Source organism: Patagioenas fasciata, chromosome 1, assembly GCF_037038585.1.
Source record: "Patagioenas fasciata isolate bPatFas1 chromosome 1, bPatFas1.hap1, whole genome shotgun sequence".
NCBI classification, from domain to species: domain Eukaryota; kingdom Metazoa; phylum Chordata; class Aves; order Columbiformes; family Columbidae; genus Patagioenas; species Patagioenas fasciata.
The window spans coordinates 26978471-26999000 of NC_092520.1; the positions used below are offsets into that span (position 1 = coordinate 26978471).

Genomic DNA, 20530 nt, shown 5'->3' on the forward strand with positions numbered 1-20530 from the left:
AACATGGCAAGTAAACTGATCTTTTTCTTACATACTTTCCCATCAGCAAGCAGGGTTTTTCAGGGACTTGTTAATTCTCTTGCTGTTTTAAAAGCTGGCTCTCCAATTAAAATTGTGCTGGCAAAGCTATGTTGATTTAAGGGATTTTTTTCCCAACTGACATAGTTTTGTTGGCAGCACTTTTAATGATGTATTAAGGTATCAACAAAGAAGTCTCTTTGCCTGTATAGTTAATTTTGTTTGAGGAATCATCTTCTGCTACATCAGCAAAGGAACTACTTTGATAGGCAAACACAACATGTTCATTAGGGTAGTTTGTCCAAACTGACAATCCTTCCAAATGTGGATAAACTTGAAGTCTGGACACACACACGAGAACTTGTAGGATGTCTCTGCCCTGAAGGGTCAGAGACAACTTCTACTGGGGATTACCACATCAACAAAGCAGATGTAAGCCTGAGTCAAAGCAGTCAATACAATGCACTTGGACATTGCTGAAGGAAGCGGCAGCCACAGTAGAAGTTTGTAAAATACATGTGGCTTCAAACTTCCTCACAGCCAAGTTGACTGCAAACACATTCTTAGGAACTTAGTTTTTATATTAGAGTTTTAATTGGTGCATACAATAAATACTGCTTGAGATCTTTGAGGTGTGTTACTTCTTACCAGCGAAGAAAACAGGCATATAATATCATACCAGTGTGAGGACACATTAAGAACTAAATACGACAGATTAGCTATCTCTATACATAAACAGAGTTATAAAACTCAAAATAATGCTAATCTTTATATTTTATACTATTAAGCTATATAAATATATACACATAGTAACATTTTTTTTCACAAACACACACCGACACAGATGTGTTATATAATATATAGAAGGCACCTCTATACATTATATACACAAGCACTCTCAAAAAGTTACAGTAAACATACAGGCAGGCACAATAAAACAGTATTTTTGTAGCAAATATACTTAGTGCACATCTTTAGTGCTGTACAATATGTTACAGCATCTGTACATACTTTGAAAATTCTAAATGTAGAGCAGGCTTCATTAATAAAATTTACTTCTATGGTATTTGAGATTGTACAGTTAAAGGAAGATTCTCAAACATAAAACCCTAATGACATGCATGTCAAATATATATTAAGTATGCTTTCAAATGCAGAAACAACACCTAAGGCTTTATTGTTTTGCTTTTGGCTTTATTTTACTTATTGAATTGGTTTTTTAGAAAATAAAGGTAATACATTCTTAAAATTATCTAGCTTTCTGAAATATTACCAAAACACTAATGAGGTCTATACTTCCCTTCTCTTCCAAGTTTTTAGAAAATAATTGACACAAGCTAATCAAACTGCTTTCTGAATTCTGTAAAAATATTCTAAACATTTTTACTTTACAGGACAACCTGCAGGATTAATCATGCCAGAGTATGATGTTCCCCCATAGAGATGATCACTAAAACCAATCTGTTAATTTTCCAAACACTCAAAAATAAACAAGAGCCTTTAAGAATATAAATAAACATATACACATATATATTTCTGATGTATAATGTTTTGCAGTGGAAAGTTTTACTACAGGGCATTTTTTGTTACTCAAGCATCAAACTACTGTAAACAATTCCTTGGCAGAGCAACTGGGGCAAAGAAAAAAAAATAGAGTAGGGTGGGGAAATTAAAAACATAAAGAGGCAAGGGATGGATGAGGACAGAGGCATCATTTCTCGCTTTTAAGCTTTGAAGTCATTAGCGTGGAGGATCTGAGCAGTAATTCTCATGGACAAGCGTGCTGGCAGTCCATTCGAAAGGAACACGGTTTCAGCTAGGCTATACAGAACATACCTGCGTTTCAGATGAGCAATGGGTATGTGATGTTTTAGTTGTGGAAGAGTTGTTGCAGTATTATTGCTTAAAAATGAAAATAAAAAAAAAGCTGACTATGTTAGCTGATGACTGAGAAAATCTAGGAAAAGCATGAGGAACAACTTGCTTCCATGTTGAGGACGTTCAGGGTAGGAAAGAGTAAAGAAAAAATGTGAGACAGGCACAGCTTGAAATTTCAAGTACTTATACCAAGTTTGAGAGAGCATCCATTTTGCTGCACAAACAGTTCACACCTGTGAGCCAGATTGCATGTGCTGAGCTGAGTTTACTTCATGCTGATTTAACTCACCACTGGAGGGGCTGAGCTGAGAAACATGAAAGTGGAAACAGTACAAGAAAGTGTACATGTGCAGTCACACCACCTGCAATTTATGGAAGCTGGGAATGAACACTGAGTAATCTGATATGGGAATGGTTATGTTTAACGTGTTGCTTATTTTTAGTGACTATTTGGAGTGTTAACATTACCATGAGTAATAAAGAAAAGCTTACAAACATAGGCAGATGTATCAAAAATGCAAAGGATGTGCGTGTTGCTATTCAATGGCTTTAGTATGAATAATCTTGTAAAACACTGAATATATTCTGTGTGCATGTATATCTAGTACACATGTTCATCTTTTGAGAAAAAATACAAATATACAAGATGTATGCTGCACTGTGGATGGCATTGAAACCTCAGTAAAGCTTGGTCAAAAGTTTGGTCAAGCTTGGTTTCAGAAGCTCCAACACACCTGGATTGCCTAGACTAGAATTGCAACATGACAGAAGGCAGCACAGAGCTCCATTAGGTCTTTACCCAGTTAAGTCCTTCTGCCTAAAGGGAAGCAGCTGACATGTGGCAGTACAATAAAATGCTACTGCTCAGCTAAATTTGAAGTGGCTAGACTCATAACAAGTCTGAAGGTAGCAGTGAGGCATCATAGCTCTCTTTGATGTCTTCAGAGAAGAGAAGCTCAGGCTGCTGTACAGATCTGCTGTTACAATTCTGAAGTAATTTCCACTCCTTGTAAAGTGCTGCTGTCCTTCTGCTACAACCTCTATGTGGCCCCAATCTATGTGATGATTCTGCTATGAAGTAAAATGTCATGATCCCATAGTTCGAACTGTTGAATCTACCCTGGAGTCAGGTTCACTGATCTTCTGGTAAAATGTGGAAGTGTGGGTGCTGTTGGATCTCGTAGGGCTGTTAAATAACAATGTGACTCACAAGGAGAATCAATGGAGAAATTGTGCAGAATACCAGTTTAACTATGTTTATATTAATTAAATGCTCAAGTTATTTAAAGATTAACCCTCTCTGGTTTCTTTTGGTGGCATGTCCTAAACACATACTGTCTTGTGGGTACATTTTTAAGTGTTTCAGCTGTGTATTTCAGATGCTTACTGCTATGACAGAAACTCCAGCTGCTGTGCTGTTCGGTTTAGGGCCCGTGTTGAAATGCTTCTTTATCTTCCCAGCTACGGAGAGCTGATGTTCATTCTCTGGAAGGCCATCATCCTGCAGAGAAACAGAGCAAAACAGAACTTCAGAGAGAAAAGGTGAAATAAAGGAATTGCAAGGTGTATTTGATCTATATCGACCTGTCAATATAGAAGAGTTTACAAAGAAGTTTGTAATGAAATATGGGTCAGCCATTGTCAATATTAATATTAGTATATTGTAAGATGAACATCATATTATGTCATGAACTAGCCTCTCTCTTCTTTACCCAACACCTTTCTCTCAAACTTTAGCTAATGTTAAATAAAAGTAATTGTCAAATATTTTATTATTCTTTCTACCATGTCTTAACTACTACTGCCCAGTTACTTTTAGATCCATTAATATTTCGAAGCTTGATAAGCTCAGACTTGTTTATGATTCTGTTTACTTATCACATAAATTTAAAAATAATTACCTCAAAAGTAGAAAGAGCCCAAGAGATTACAGAAAACAGAAACCCTGTTTTGGTAGGATGCAGGAACAGATCTCTGAAAGCCCTGTGAGACACCTACAAGGTCCCTGTGGTGTTATAAAGGCTGCAGACTCATGGACCATGGCATTGGGTGAATGTTCCAGCCATGGCCCAGTGAGTCCCACAGTGAGGAAAGCCAGGCAAGATGGGAGCTGAGACATGTCCCAGCCGAGCCCCTCAGGGCAGGTGATCGCGGGGCCTCACCAACACCAGGATGTATCACTACATATGTCTGCAGGCCAGGCTACGTGCAGGCTTATAGCTTGCCGTGGCATTCCCTGCAGACTATGTACTGTACCAAAACCACAGTTAAACAGAGACACCTCTACAAATGGAATCTCCAACTGGCTGATATCAAGGGACTGCGATTCCTTCCCCCAGTCCCAAGGCACACAAGCCTGGGATGCTGTGGGGAAAGGACAGACAGAGGTACAGACTGCCTGGGAAAGCAAGGGAGGGCTGGAACCAGCTGTGGGTGGCCTCTTCTTCCTTGCCAAAAGACAAGTGTTCTCAACATGAGCTAACCTGATGTGAAAGCAGGCACACAACTATACGGCCAAGCAGAGACAGACACATGTTCTGCTGTGGTGCGCACCAAGCGAGCCAGCTGGACGCGAGCTCTAGCCCAGAAGCCATTTGGTGGGCCAAAGAGGAGCCTCCTCCCGGCTAAGACGTCCTGCTCCTCAGAGCACACCTGTGTACCTGCACCTAGGCCTGCAGGCATCCTCCATGCTGAAGTGAAATCCTAGCAGAAAGAAAGGAGTTTGCAGTTCTGCACAAGGCAGCAGGTTGAATTGAAGCCCATGAGAAGAAAGCAGTTCTTTAGAAACTGCAAGTAAGACCCGTATGCCTGAAAAAAGTGTAAAAAGCCACCACCCAGTGGGACTTCCCTGCTAGCTGAATATGCAGGATTTCAGGCAATAATATCCGGAATAGGTGAAACAGGCAACAAAGTGCAGAATAGGCAGAATATGCAGGATCAATGGCCATCCGCAATGGTCATCTCAAGCTGGCAGTACATGATATGTGTAGTTAATCAACAGGTAAAAAAGTTCTTCAATTCCACTTAACCAAAATCCTAGCAGAATACAGCCAAATAAGAAAAAAGATCAGAATACAGAGAGATGACAGACACATTTTCTCTGGCTTTGCAGCAATTCTAAGAGCACTTAAAGAGTTACAGAGTTGTTGCAGTAAATCATGAGCTCAGTGAGCATATGGGAATTTTAGGGAGGTTGGTTAGAGGTTGTTATTTATTTAGCTTGGGGAGTTCGTGTTTAGAAATCACTCACTCACCTCTTAACAAAATGTCTCAGCTGGCAAAATATGGTCAAGTGCACACAGCTGCACAACACAAAACAAAACAATACAACCCAGTAGCTGATTATTGTCTAGCACCGGGGAGTCTTGGCTCGGTGGTATATGACCCCTAAAAATAACCTGCTTTCTGCTGACCCTGCCTTTCCCAGAAGAAAGCTGGTCTGTAAAATGAACTCTTCTTCACTAGAGGAGTGGGGGAAATCATTCTCTTGACTTTCTTGACATGAATGCCTGCCAAAAGTTCATGTTGTCTTGTCAAAAGACTAAATTATGGCGAAGACAACAGTTACCAAGATTGTGGTAATGTTTTATTGGTGAAGCACCACACCCACAGTTTCAGTGGCAACATGCCCGAGACACGTAGTGGGTTCCAGCTTTTAGATGAAATATCTTCCAGCTCAATTTAAGACGCAGCATAGGGATTTACGGGAGTTACTCTATTGTTATTAAATTTTCTCACTGCTGTTGGTGCTACCTGATGTTTAGTAGTTATCTTTTTTTTTTTTTTTAAATGTATTCCAAAGTGCTTTATAAACAAGCTAATATATATTAGCTGGCTCCTGGAATCATTTCAGCCAACAATAAAACAGATAGATATCGAGGGTGAGAGATGACAGCTGTTTAACTACATACAAACCAAGATGCTCTACCATCTAAAAAGAGAAGAAGTGAAAAAAATAAAAATCAGATTCACCAGAATCAGCAGGGTACATGGCAGAACTGGAGAACAGGCTAAACACTGCTGACAAGACTTTCATCAGGTTGTTGTAAAGGGAAGGATGTCAGCCCCTGAAGAGGCTAACTGTTCCTTCCCCCTGTTTTAACCTTTTACTATAGGAACTACTTCTTGCAGTGGGTTAGGATAATAGAATTTCATCTCAGCTTTAGCAGTTGGGATAAGATCTTTTAAAGATGACTAGTGATTTTTCATGCTTAACTCTGGGAACTTTGAAGGGTCATGAGTTTCAGAAAATGTTAACTACTGATGCTCTGAAAGAAGCACTCTCTTGAGCACATATCAGAAGTTTAGTAGTCAAAATCCTTTGACAGTTTGAAAACTCTGGTCCAGAATTTGAAGTTTCACCTGGACGATGTAAACTACTTGAGATCTTAAGATACATTTTTCTAATCTGCCTCCACAAAATATCTTTCATGATGTATCAGCAAGAAATAAAAATAAAATTAAAAAAAAAAAAAAAAGAAAAAAAAAAAGAAAAAAAAAAAAAGAAAAAAGCAGGGTCCTGGCATCATTTGAGTAATTAGTACACATTGTTTTCATATTTGCATTGTTCTCTATGGTAGGAGATATTGCCACTCAAAGTAAAAGGAGGTGATAGAAAGATGGAATGAAGTTCAGGATTCCCAGACTCCTTCTGCCCTGAAGCACTCAGATCCATTTCACATATCAGTCACAAGACCTTTACTTTCCAGGTCTGAAAGCATCAGATGAATAGGCCATTATATAAATAAGAGTAGAAAATTAGAGCAAATAGAAATGCTGGAAAATCTTTTGGACTCTGTTTCATTAAAGGATTACAAGGAAATTTTTCTTTGTGCAGTGTCCTAGGGTGTAACCAAAAGTAACACAGCTGCCAAATAAGAAATGTCTTTTCAAATTAACCTCCTTACAAATGTCCAGCTTATTACTGTTTATTGCTTGGTTATTCATTTCTTTCGCACACAAATTTCCAAGGCAGACATGGTTATGAAAATATGTAAAATCTTCAGTTTCCCTAATTCTTTTTAGGTTGGTGTGCCATCTTTCTCCTTCATCAACAACACATCACATTTCACATTGATTATTTTAACAGAGATGGATTTGCAGTCCATCCCTTTCAGCAATCACTGGTCAATGGTGTATTAGGAAATATTTACTACTTATATAACAAAAAGTAAGTGGGTCTGTCCTGTAGCTTGTGTAAGTATAATTCAGGTTATCAATATCATCAGTGTTTAAAATGCTGGACCTCAAGCTTCAAGCCTCTTTTATAACTCTTTGGTTTTGCAAAGAATTCGAGCAGGTAAAGGAAAGAGCTGGGGTCCCTGTAGGGGAAGTATAAACTGACGGATTTGTTTCCAGGTCTAAGTGTACTGCACAGGAGAGACAAATCCAAATAAACTAAATGGAGGGGGGCAAGGAACTGCTGCTGAATTGCATTTAGAATTCAAGGTCTCCATCTGTGATAGTGGCATACAGCCAACATCTTTTCAGGTTTTGTTTTTTTGAATTGAAAACAGCTGGGATATTATTGACATAGGAACTGCTTTACTGGTCTGACTCTGGCCATAACAAGTTTTAGAGTTTCAAAGAGGATTTCAACTATTTTTATAGCAAAAACTGAAACTGAAATGAGGGTTGGCTCCTATTGAAACTGTCAAAGCACATTCCAGGAATCTCAGCAATTTACCAAGTAATCACATAGTAAGCACCTATAAAGTAGAATGCTTATTTACAATCTACAAAATGGTTTTATACAGTGTAAGCAGTTACAACCCTTCTATCAAAAGTTTCATCAAAGAGAGAAAATGTTTCTTAAAATTGTCGAAGAAAACAGATGCCTGCTTTTCAAGCCAACTGTCCAGTATTTTAGCTGCAAGTTTACCGCTCTACGAATAGTTTCAAAACCAAAATAAGAAAAGGGAAAGGGAAAGTAAAGTCCAGCATTTAAAGCCATGGAAAAGTATTCAAATAGGAGTGCTAGGTGAAAACTCGTGTGCCATTTCCTCTCAGAAAGATAGCATTTTATGAATGTTGCAGGTAATTCCTCAGGTAATTGTGACACACAGATCACAGAGCCTTTTATAAACAGGGATATTAATTCCCTGTTCTGAAGCTGGAAAAATGAGGTACAGGGAGGTTATGTGATAGACTTGCAGCTGGGGTAGGGGGATGTGAGGTGGGATCTGAGGCCAGCGTATCATTCTGCCTCCATGCACAAGCAGAATGTCCCTGCTCTATACTGCACAATTCTCAGAACCACTTCAGGGAAGCACCCCTTTTTCACAAAAGCATTTAAGCACCTGTTTCAACTCAGCCATGTTCTTATTTCTCCTGAAGTGAACTAGGATTTTAGTGCCATCAAGTTAATTTTATGCCTAGTATTAAGCATTGCCATGTGTGATGTCTTGAAATAGAAGCAATGTTTGGAATGTGTTCAAGCACTTTCCTGAACTGGTCCCAGTGCTGGCCATTCTCCTTCCAGAAAAAATATCTGGAAGATACATAAGAGAATTCAAAAGAGGTTTTGATCTGCGTTATGAACTGCCATTAGCATGTTGCTGAAGACAAAATACCGATCTGTCTCAGTTGCTAAGAGCAGCAGTTGGACAGAAAAGAAGAAATTACAGACCTGTGGACGGGATATTTGCTTCACTTATTTATAGACAGAACTGCTGCAGGTTTTGATTGCAAAGAATTATAATCAGGATAAAACTATGAACAGTGCAGCAGAGCAAGACCAAAGGTGAATTGAACACAGTATCCTGTTTCCTACAGTGCATTGTAGTCACTGTTTAAGAAATGCTACATTTAAGGAAGCCAAGTAGATCTCGGAACTTTCCCTGGTATATCCTTCAGTTTCTGTCAATCAAGTACTTCAGAACTTTGTGAGCCAAAGATTTTATCCAGACCACCATATTTAATAGGTACCAATGAGCTGATCCTCCAAAAATATATCCAACTCCCTTTTGAATCCATTTATACTTGGCCTGCACAGAATCCTCCAGCAAAGGACTCCACATTTTAACTCGTTGCACAGAAACCCCATAATTTTCCAGGATCCTTCAGTAACCAGAGCTCAGCTTTGGTTACTGGAGCTCTGGAGTGCTGGAAGATGTTAATCCACAGCCTGTTTCCCTGTCCCTCCCCATCAGCAGGCGCTGGCAAGGGCAGGGAGCAGATTGTCACGTCACCTGCGCACCATCACCATCACTTTACTGACAGAGAGCTGCAGCTCTTAACACATCTTACTAAAATGGTTTCCTAAAAAACACTGCGGTGTAACTGAAGAAAAAAAAAAAAATGAAAAGCTGTCTGGGGAGAGGATTAACAGCTCCAATGCATTTTTCAGAAAAAGAGGAGGATTAGTGACCACATCCTTCTGTGGTGTAAACAAGTGATGGTTTAATAACCTCAGCAGCAGTGTGTAGACTGACACTGCCCTGCGGCTCCTTATCAGTCACCTCCATCTCTTCCTCAGCAACACTCCAGAAATCCCCACCTGTCCTCCCATGGAGACAGCGAGACACCTCAGCCACCAAAAGTCATTATAAATTGTGACAGAACACCATGTCCATGGACAGCACCTGGCACCAAGGAAAATTAGTATTTCAGTTGCTTGAGTGTCATCTTAAAAATGAAAAGATTTTCAGCATTGTTATGGATCCTTGCAGTCTGTGTACATGGCAAAAGTGCTGTGCATGATAAGTGCACTTAGAATTAAAAAAAAAAAAAAAAGGTTTGGGTAATAAGGAAGCCTGCAGGACTAAAGGGTATACTTTGTAAACACTTAAGTGATCACCACTATTCTGGGTTATATGGAGAATGCTATAAAAAAAAAAATAACATTTGAGTTTACTATATATTTTAATTTTTAGAACAGAGTTTTAGTGAGAAAAATCTTTTGGATACAGCGGCTGAGGGATCTGTTAACTGAGGGACAAAATAGTATCCTAGGGAGGTCTGTACACTCTAACTTGCAACAAACAAAGTGAAACATTATTTCTTCTTATGGCTGCACATAAATATATGTAGATTTCAATGTCGGAAGCTAAATATGGTTCTAAGGTTTCCCTGTTTCATGCTGAACACAGTAGACTTAACACTATGGACTATATTTCAATAGCTCTTAATGACTGTCAGATTTTTGAGTCCATCTGATTTTTGGGAAAGCAAAATGTGTCACTGGATCCACAAGCTGATTGTTAGAGATATAAATTTGTCAAGTGTGGTTGAGATACATTGAAAACCTGGCCCAGAATATTTCAAAGAAAACGTAGCTGAGCATGCATAAAATAGAGAACACTCCAAGGTACACACAAGATACCAAAACAGCTTGTAACCCAGCTTATTTCCAGCTAAATCTGTGGCATTTTTAGAATGTGCTGGCTCTGAAAGGGCATAGAAAGGACTCGACAGAAAAGAGCTTAAAGGTGCCAAGTTATAAGCAGCATCTACAAGCCTGAAAATACTTACATTAACCCATGGATGCTCAAGAACTTGCAAGGCTGAGAATCGCAGATCTAGATCTACTTGAAGCATCATTGTGATAAGTTCCTGAGAAATGGAATACTGGGTCAAATTTAAAGAACATTTTTAAAGAACAAATCAACAGATTTAATTCATTGAAGTGCTCTTCAACAGATGCTCAAAGAGAGAGTGAACTACCAATTGCAGAAATATGTTAAGATTATTAAAAACCAGAACAACTATGGACTGCTGAACGTCAAGCTGAACTTTTAAATCAATATCTGACAGTACCTTGAAAAGCTAGAGGACAGTTCTGAGTTACAGTTCTGTAGTCACTGTTTAAGAGAAAAGCACTTAATACAGAATGTACAAAACAGATGGTCACATGAAATTAGGTTAGTTTCCCACTAAGAAAATGCCAATTTCTCTGCAGGAAAATCCAGCATTTTACTTCAAGCTCTTGTATACAAGCCATAGAAGATGCAAAGCCCCCCCCAGTGCTTAGAATCATTATCTTTCATCCTCTGATTTCCTCTGCAATCACATAGTTTTCAACTAGCATGTAAATACACATATATCTAATTCCATCAGTGAATCAAGTGCACAGAAAACAGGATGGCAGTATGACAGCAAATAAATAAAAGTAATATCACCAAAGACCATAGTTAATAATTCTTAGTGACAAGTAGAAGTTAAATGAATAGGCCAATGCTTGAATACAGAAATTTTAGACTATTTGGAAGAAAGAGTTTCACAGGAGAACACCATTGGCAAAGGACTTGAGAATTCCCATTAATGATGCTATGAAATAAAGCCCACTACAACACTATGATATGGTTTAGAAGACATCTTCCAACTCTGCGACTGTATCTCATTCAATAAACTCTTTAGTTAACAGGTTAAAACACTAGCCTTGATAATTCTCCACATATCTGTAAAAGCAGAATGTAACTCTGAAGAATGAGCATTCAGAATGTAGATGCTACTTTCAGCACTTGCATCTGCCTCCAAATTTCATATTTTTTGGTGATTAATTAAACACTGTCACACTGAAAAGAAATAGAAGACTGTTTTTCCTGGATTTGCCTTACAGGCTACCGTAGTAAGTTGGCAGAAGTTAAACACTTATCTACAGGATGACCATATGATTAGTGTTATGGTTTTGTTTTTTTTTAATTTTAACATACACATATGTATTATCTCTATAGTGAACACTGGATCCCTAGAAAATCTGAGAGTTAGGCTGTTGCTCCAGTGTACTAATGAGAGTTAAAAAGCATCAGCTCTGCAAGTATAATGAACTCTGTCAAGATCTGTATCTGACACATACTATATCTGCCTTAGCACACCTCACACTCTACCTCTCGTGTCATGTGCCAAGAGGCTACGGTCCATGAACTGGTGGGCAGAAGTCGTCTCCATTTCATACCACACTGACAACAATTAGGACTTACAGGCAATGTGAGGCCTATAAATCTGGTTCTCTGACAGAAAGAAACAGCAGACATATAATCTAATGGCATTATCATATAATATTCAAAGGGTCCAGTTGGTACCTGGTCCCCATCATAGGTACACAGAAAGCACAGTCCCAAGGAGCTTTCAAGCTGAGAAGTGTAGGTCAAGCAGTTACTTAAATTTTTTCTTGATCAGTAAAGACTGATGGTGCATCTGTTGTGTGAGGCACCATATAGGGATGGGGCCCATTGCAGAACCACCTGGAGTCTAACAGACAGACAGTGATCAAACGACAACATACTTGGTGACCCAGAGGAGTTTATAAGTGTAGCAGGAGATGTGCGAGACATATCAAATGTCACTGAGGTATATATGCGAGACCTATCACTGTGAAAGAACAACATTCATTAGATACTAGCACTGGAAATAATACTGGAGAAGAAAGTATCATCAACTATAAACCCCACCTTTGCAGAGTCAGAAACATTGTCCCAATATGGAGATGGAAAATCCACCTGTCCCATCAAAATCTGATCAAAAAGCACTTCTTGGTCATCTCCACTTCTGTAAAGTAAAAACCAAACAAAAACAACAACAAAACCCACAAAGAAATTATTTTCAGATCTGGTTTCAATAGGCTTCTTGAAATTGCTTTTAATTGGCCATCCCTTAGTATGCTTTTGGAAGCTGTTGATTCCCCCCAAGCATGCAACCATGGGTGTGAATAGGGAGATCATAAACCAAAGTACATTTGGTACATTCTTTCTGAGGTAACCTGCTTGTCTTTAGGATTGTCAACAACTTTGCAATTGCTTTGAAGGGAAAAAGAGATCTGACACAACCTTATTAAGTGCCTTACATTTTAATTACCTTTTACCGACCACAAAATATGTCGTATTTGGTCCATGAATGAAGATGCTTATTTCACTGTGTATTTTAAGCATCAGGCAAAGGCACCCAGAACCCGTAATGGAGGCTCTTGTTTTGTAATGTAATGAAGTTTAAACTAAAATAAACAAACATGAGACAGAGATTTTACAGTAAAATCACAGACATTTATGGGGTTTGTGTAAATTACTATGCAAAGCATGGGAAAAAACAAACCCTACGAGCAGAGAATTTTTTCCAGTGGGAATCTCTGTGCTTAATGCGCAAGCAGCATAAGGACCAATTCACAGAACAAAGATGGTTGAATAGATCAGTCCATACCCACGGAATGGAGGGAAACCACAGAGCAGGATGTAAGTGATCACACCCGCTGCCCAGATGTCCACCTTCAAGCCATATCTAGAAGTGTGAGAGACAGGGTTAGAGACATTCAGCTCCCATGGACTACCATTCAAGAATAAAGATTTTTCAGAATTATTAATAACTTGTTATATATTCTTATCAGAACTTACTCTTTGTCCTACCTTCTGATTTTAATTCTGCTTTCAATTTGTTTTTACTTTTACATTTTAAGCACACATCAGATCAGATTGTAGGAGTGCACAGAAGGTGTTCTGTATTCTTGAGTTAGTGACGCCTACCAACATGAAGCCTGCAAAGGTGACACAGGCTGTTCAAGGCAGCAGGTATTTACTCCGTGGAACTAATCAGAAGAGGACAGTGTGTGATAATGAAATGAAAGTAAGTAAATGGTAGTTAGCAGTTTCTAGGCACAGCTTAAGATTCACTTTTATTGTAATCTGCAAATGGCTAGTTAGTAAGTCAGTGTTAAACTGAGAAGTTTGAGGCCAACAACTGACAGAGGAACCTAATATAACTCCAAAATTGGCCCAGCTCTGAGCTGGTTTGGATAAGATACCCTCCAGAGGTCCCTTCCAACTAAATTGTTCTGTGAGTCATGATTCTGCATCATACCCAAGCAAAGGCAGCACAAAAATCTTAACTGCAAGAACTCCTATCTGGCACACTGGTGAGAAGATGCTTCACCATTTACACATCAATGAATCATCACTAGAAGTGGTTTACCCAGTTTCAGCAATGATTTCTGGAGCTACATATGTTGGGGTCCCACAAACAGTATAAAGAGGTCCATCCACAATTGTTGCTAGTCCAAAGTCTCCTAACTTCAGAGACTTGCTTCCATCTTGGTGTTCATAAACCTAAATCAGAAAGAAAATTCAAAGGTTTAACAGAGTACCATCAAGGTAACTACTATATAATTTACTAACTGCCTGAACTGTTCCTTCTAATTTACAGTCTTTTTTCTCTTCCTTGCCTACAACAAACTTCTCTGCATGCTTTGAAAATTCACAGACAATTAAGACAACTTCCTTTAAACGCACTCAGGGTGTTTGGGAAAGATTTCATTACCTGGTCAACAAAGGAAATATTTCATCTTGCTAGAAGCTAAAATCTGGAAGCAAAGGTCTAACCTTCCAGCAGTGATGTTCCTGGGTTAACTTCCCACTGACAGACAATTCACAGTACAGAGTTTGTTTTGTTTTTTATTTTACTCATACAGAGCTTAGAGGCTTGCACAGGGATTTCAGCTGCTTAGATAATTCAACAGTGGCTGCACTGAGAGCAACAACAGAGTCTTCTCCATGTATTGAAGTCACAAGATGCAAATCTGGCCGGACTATTGCACCCAGAAACACTGTCCTCTCCTTGGATGACTGTTCAACACCAGTCACTGTCATAGTGGTATGATACCAACATCATCAAGGGACAGAGGTAGGGCTCTTAGTAAGTTCATATGAAAATCCTCTCTTAAAACACAGCCTCCACAGCAGCAACAGGACCTTTCATGGCTTTTTATGGATGCAAAAGGAGATTAAGACATAGACATAAGAATAAGCTAGAAAGTCCAGTAAAAAATACACAGTATTAAAAGCCGGCTCAATGCAAAAGAAAAACCCAAACCTGCAAACACTGAATTGTCGTGGTTGAGACGGACAAACAACATAGACCAAGTTCTTCCAGGATGAAAGTAGTAGATGTCATTTACTGCCACACCGAATATATACCAAAAAGATTCTTAAAATAAAAAGTTTTAATTAAACACTAGACTATGAGTCTTTCTTTAATCCAACTGCTGGTTTGTGTTCTACTTCCATTTTGAAATTGTTTATGATGCAATTTAAAGCTGTTTGCCATAACAGCACTTTAAAAAATGGGAACAATCTACAGGAAGTCTTCCTGAAATATATATGCATCACATAGCACACAAGCTCCATGCAGCCTAGCTCACCAACAGTGGTACCCTAACGAATATCAGCTCTTACACCCAGCAAAACTAGAAAAAACCATACTTCACAATAAAAACCGAAATACCTTAATGCCCATCTTGACCAGCTGCTCCTACATCAGAAATCACATTTATCTATAGTTGTTTGCAGAGGAAAATCCTAGATTTGTTCTTACAAAAATGCAATAAATCCTACAATAGACTCTTGAACAGTTAATTTGGTGCAAAACTGAAATCTTGAAGTCTCTCACTACTGTTTGCTACACATCTACTACAGCTCGTAGCAATCAGTTATATTATACAGCCCCCCCCAAAGTTTCTACTTTGTTAATGCTAGTCCTGTCTAGAGAGAAAAAACCCTGTCTGCCCTGAATCCCTGCTACCAGGTGATAGAGCCACAAGCAGACATTCAGAATACACAAAATTCTTCTATTTTTTATGTTATTTTTAATAATACAACAGGATCTTTACGGGGACCAGCAATTTGATATGTATTCACATTTCTCTGCTATTACATCAGAAAAAACGATAGGCTTAAAGAAAAGCACTGGGAATAAAGCAATTATGGTTTTATTAAAAACACAGATTGTTAAATACATCTGGTTCCTGAAACTAAAGAAAGTGCTCTCTGAAATTGTAGTAATAAATCTAATTTCAACAACAGTTTTAATTAAAGGCTAGAGAATAGAGGTTTAAATATTCACTTGCTGAAAAATGTCAAGTGTGCACTTAGACATCAAGAGCTGAATCCAGTCTAATTAGCATCTCATATTCTGTTTCATACGGTTATCTTTTACAAAGCCCCCTCTGAGTTGTGTTAACCTAGTGAACGTTCATAAACTACTTCCTTCAACAGACCTCACCTTGTATGACTCATAAATCCTAGAAATTAATTACAGAAGAGGCTTGTTTAGCAATATTTACCAATGCAGAAGGTTTGGTACTGTGTATTTTCTAGTATTTTGCCTCATCTGTTTCCAGGAATTACTTTCCTCGGAAAACTACTGCAGTTGACTTGTAAAACTGAAGAAAGTAACTTTCCCTCACCCTGTTATTAGTCTATATAAAAAGGAGCCCATTGTTACTTGCCAGTCAAGGAATGTGAAAGATAGTTTAATGGTCCTGTTATTCAGAAAAACACTGTATATGTTCCACTGCATTTAAATACTGAAGGGCAATTAAAGAAATGGGGATTAGTGCAAATTGCCCACTATGTAGTGCTTTCACTGTTTTAACTAAGCAATAAAACTGTGTAATTGTACAACACTAATTGAATGCAGCCACACATAATTGTGTGCCACCATATGTATCCTATTACTATAAAGACTGTCAGTATTTTCTAAGCTGCTCTTGTGATCAGTGCAGATGGCAACAGTCAGAGAAGTTGTTCTCTAGGGTTTATTATATGGCTATAAAGACATCCCATGACTTGACAAAATAAACGTGCTAAATAGCAGCAATTATGAAAAATGTTCCAATTAAAACATGGAAGACACTCTCTAGAGAACAAAGAAAACACTAAAAAATCACAGGTATTCAGCATACTCTAAACTCTTCTGCAGTTGACTGTTAACTGGGCTTTGCATGCTTTGAAGGATAATAAGGAATATTTAAGCACTTACAGAAATACCTGGTGTTGCACGTAGGACATTGAGACAGGTTCACACACACAAAGATTTATTATCTGGGTCTATAGCTGATGGCACACATCAGCTCTAAGCATGAAAGTTACTTTTGGGGAAAAGGAAAAACCAAAGAAGAGTAAGAGGAAGGTCAAAGTGAAAGCTCTCCTAGGAGCCAAGAAGAGATGCAATATGGAGGCTCCAGATGAGCATCCTCCCCTGGGTGCCCTCTCTGAAACCACACGTTCTACTTCAGCCCCCCTATTTTTCCTGTAGTAACTCTATAGCTTTTGCCAGGCCTTGCTCATCCTCCCTGTTGTTTTTTTCCTGCTAACAGGGCTGTTAACCTTGGGGCCTGTGTTAACTGGGTCAGATACTCCCACCCTGGTTAGTTGCTCTGGTTTGGGTAGGTCTGTTATAGGCTCTCCTAAACTTAAAGCTACAACCCATGCATAGGAAAAGGGTAGGGGGAAAGGGCTGATTCTCACTGCTGGCCAGGAGAACCTGCTGTAATGACACCACTGGGTTTTGCAGGTGCAAGACCATGATTGTAGTGGTGTGAAAGCATCATCACAACAAGGGAAAAACACTGCCATGACCATTTGGGTGAAGGGTTACAGAGCTGCAAGCACAAGGCAGGCTACAGGAGGCAAGCAGAAGGTCTTTAGCAACAGAAAGGCTAAGGCCCAAATGTAATTTTGTATATTTTTTATAAATTCCACAAAAATAATCCTAATTGCAGTCTTGTGATACAAGGACCTATCCACCTCATTTGACAGAGAAGAAGCTAAAAGTACAATGGTCAAGAGACACTAAGGGCACTAAGGGCAATGTCAGAGACAGGGTCAGAACTCAGGTGAGACTGTTTTCCAAGTACTCTTCTAAAACAGCATTAGCTTCTTCCAAGGACCTAATAAACCTCAGAGAATTAATATTATTTGTGAATCAAATGCTGGCTTTTGAGAGTTAGGATGCTGCAAAAGGTTAAGTGCTTCATCCTCACTGCTCAGCATCAATATCAACACAGGACATTTCCCTAAGCACACCACTGGAAAAATCACTCAAAACCAATTCAGCTACAATGCAAAGAGTGTGAGCATTCCTGGTAGTGGCTAATTACCAGAGACAGCTGGGCAGGCAAAACTAGTTCTCTCCCTGCTGCCCCCACCTCCTGTCTACCTTTCTCTCTTCCCCCTAAAGCTTAACTCTACCGTTGGCAGACTTTAGGCATTTAGACACATCAAGACAGCAGCAGGGCAAGCCTTGCCCCAGACCAAGACCTTCCTGCACACTCCAAGTCACAGCATTAATAAATCCTGGCATGTGATTGCTGTAATTTCTGCAGGCAGCCACCACTGAACACCAGCACAAGAGCTGCAAAAGGAGTATCAATCACTAGCATCTAGGAAAACTTCTACCCAACATTTTTTTAGCAGTTTCTGGCAAACGAGGGCAGGCTACTTCCTCACGCAGAACTACAAAGGCACCTGCCATAGAGGAACCTCAAATGTAAAAATCCCTCTCTCTGGAAGTTTAGTAAGACGTACTTGAGTCAACTTTCATGTAAAACATCTTCAGTGTTGAGCGGGACTAAATGCACTAAGTCATGACAGAGAGCACACAGCTGAGAGAGAGAACTGATATTCTAGGTATCTTAAACATTGATTTACGGTTGCAGAATATATGGAAAATCAGGATGTCTTGATACTGGAGCATGACAGTAAATTCGTGAAAACTCAGAGAACAGAGAAATAATCAGGAGAAATTAATTTCTCAGAGGAAATAAAACTGTGTCAGTTGGAGAACACTGCTGCATTCAAGAGTGCAGAATTCTCAGAAGGACTAATTAATTGCCAGGGTATGTTTTTCATTGTCTTCAGTGGATAGGATTCATACAGATTCATCCAAAAAAAGAGGAGATTTAGGTTGTCTATTTGAGAAAGCGGCTTAATAAAATGTGCTATAGGATTATTTGGGAGATGCAGCAGGGAAATGCAGGACACCAAAGCCTCTTCCTGGTTGTGCTCTGATGTACTACATGATTAGGACACAACATTTACACCCACCACGTTTGTAAAACTGAACTGCTGCTAATTACTTAGGCAGCAGAAGTCCAGAATAGTCTATTGAGAAGAGAGTATCTTTGTATTTATGAGAAGCTCGAAATTATTCTTCAGTTTACTCAAAGGTCACTTCTAGTGATCACTGGAACAACTCAGCCACTGAGTCCTGGGGAACAGTCTAGACATACCGCATTATGTTACTGTACCTTTTGTGATAGCTTTTATTATTAAGAAAGCTTTACAATGCTAAAGTTAAAATTAAAAAACCAATGACTTAAAAGACTGAAATAAACTTGGTGGGTGTGTGGAAGGAGGGAGAAGCGCAGACCTTCTCTCACACAATCCCAAGTCATCAACAATACTGAAAGCTGAATCTTCACTTACCAGTAGATTCTCCGGCTTGATATCCCTGTGAACAATGTTCAGGCTGTGAAGATATTTGATGGCACTGGCCAGATTGTAAAGCATCCCACTGGCATCCCGCTCTGTATATTTGTTGGTGGAAGTAATAGCATCAAAAAGATCTCCTCCCTGGAGCAAAATGACCATGGCATATAAGCAATATTGCTTGTGAAATGACTGAAAAATTTAAGGAAGATTAAGTAGCATCATTTATACAGGAGGAGGAGGAGGAGGGAGGAGCAGCATAGTTTCCTTGCAGCTAAAAACTATGGGTACTGTGATGACATTCCCCATAAAGGCAGCTGAACATATCAGTAATTCAGAGCCATTTGTCATGGCTTAGTTGGTCAGCCAAGAGGCTGGAGTCTCTACTGAAAACCATTCCCACCTGCTGCTGCTTTTGTACCATGTCCAGCCCTTGCCAACCTGTGTGTTCAGAGCCTCTGAACACATTCTGGCATTCCTACATAATTGCCTGTCGTGATGCCATGTACCAATACTTGCCATTCTTTATTATAATCACAAACAGGCTGACATCAAATTTTTGCCCGAAGTCTGACTGAACTCTGGAAAAATGAAGGAATTCTGAGAAAAACTCAACCCAGAAATCTGTCATCACTGCTAGCGTAATTTAAAAATATGTTTCCATCTCATAAAACTCTGAAAACTTGGAATTCAGAAACCACTTTCTCTACATAAGATATGAAGCTTTTGGTAGTGTGATGCTTCTTGCAGCTAATACTGAAGAACCTTCCACTATATATGTCAGGCAGTCATAGTGGAAGACACTTAGGAATTACCAGTAGTATTTCATCACAGCTACAAATACAGATGGTAGCTTGTGCCATTTCCAGCTCATTGTGCTGTCTAATTAACTCAAATGCTACTGACAGTGAAAGAAAAACAAGAAAGAAGGAAAGGAAGGAAAGGAAGGAAAGGAAGGAGGGAAGGAAGGAGGGAAGGAAGGAGGGAAGGAAGGAGGGAAGGAAGGAGGGAAGGAGGGAAGGAGGGAAGGAGGGAAGGAGGGAAGGAGGGAAGGAGGGAAGGAAGGAAGGAAGGAAGGAAGGAAGGAAGGAAGGAAGGAAGGAAGGAAGGAAGGAAGGAAGGAAGGAAGGAAGGAAGGAAGGAAGGAAGGAAGGAAGGGAGGGAGGGAGGGAGGGAGGAAGGGAGGAAGAAAGAAGGAAAGAAGGAAAGAAGGAAAGAAGGAAAGAAGGAAAGAAGGAAAGAAGGAAAGAAAGAAAGAAAGAAAGAAAGAGAAATGAATGGAAGTCCTCAAAGTTTAAATGAACTTCACCAGGATCTGAGGCAGCCATGACATTTGGACTATATTTCTAGAGCTGAGCTGGCAAGTGGGAAGAAGAACATGTAAGTGCTTGGAGAAAGACCAAAAAATAAGTTTAAAGAAGAGATTTGGGAGGAAGCTTAAC

General features: G+C 39.3%; 1 protein-coding gene across 3 annotated transcripts in view; it reads right to left on the reverse strand.

Annotated features, from left to right (window-relative positions):
- The window catches only part of DCLK1 (doublecortin like kinase 1), a 246495-nt gene that overhangs the window by 16570 nt on the left and 209395 nt on the right, over positions 1-20530 (reverse strand). For all 3 annotated transcript variants that reach the window (XM_065829652.2, XM_065829641.2, XM_071804866.1), the window contains 6 exons: positions 19086-19232; positions 13795-13928; positions 13030-13107; positions 12288-12384; positions 10369-10449; positions 3284-3397 (listed from right to left, as the gene is read on the reverse strand). In XM_065829652.2, coding sequence (XP_065685724.1) covers positions 3284-3397; positions 10369-10449; positions 12288-12384; positions 13030-13107; positions 13795-13928; positions 19086-19232 — 651 coding nt within the window. The remainder of the gene's footprint in view (positions 1-3283; positions 3398-10368; positions 10450-12287; positions 12385-13029; positions 13108-13794; positions 13929-19085; positions 19233-20530) is intronic.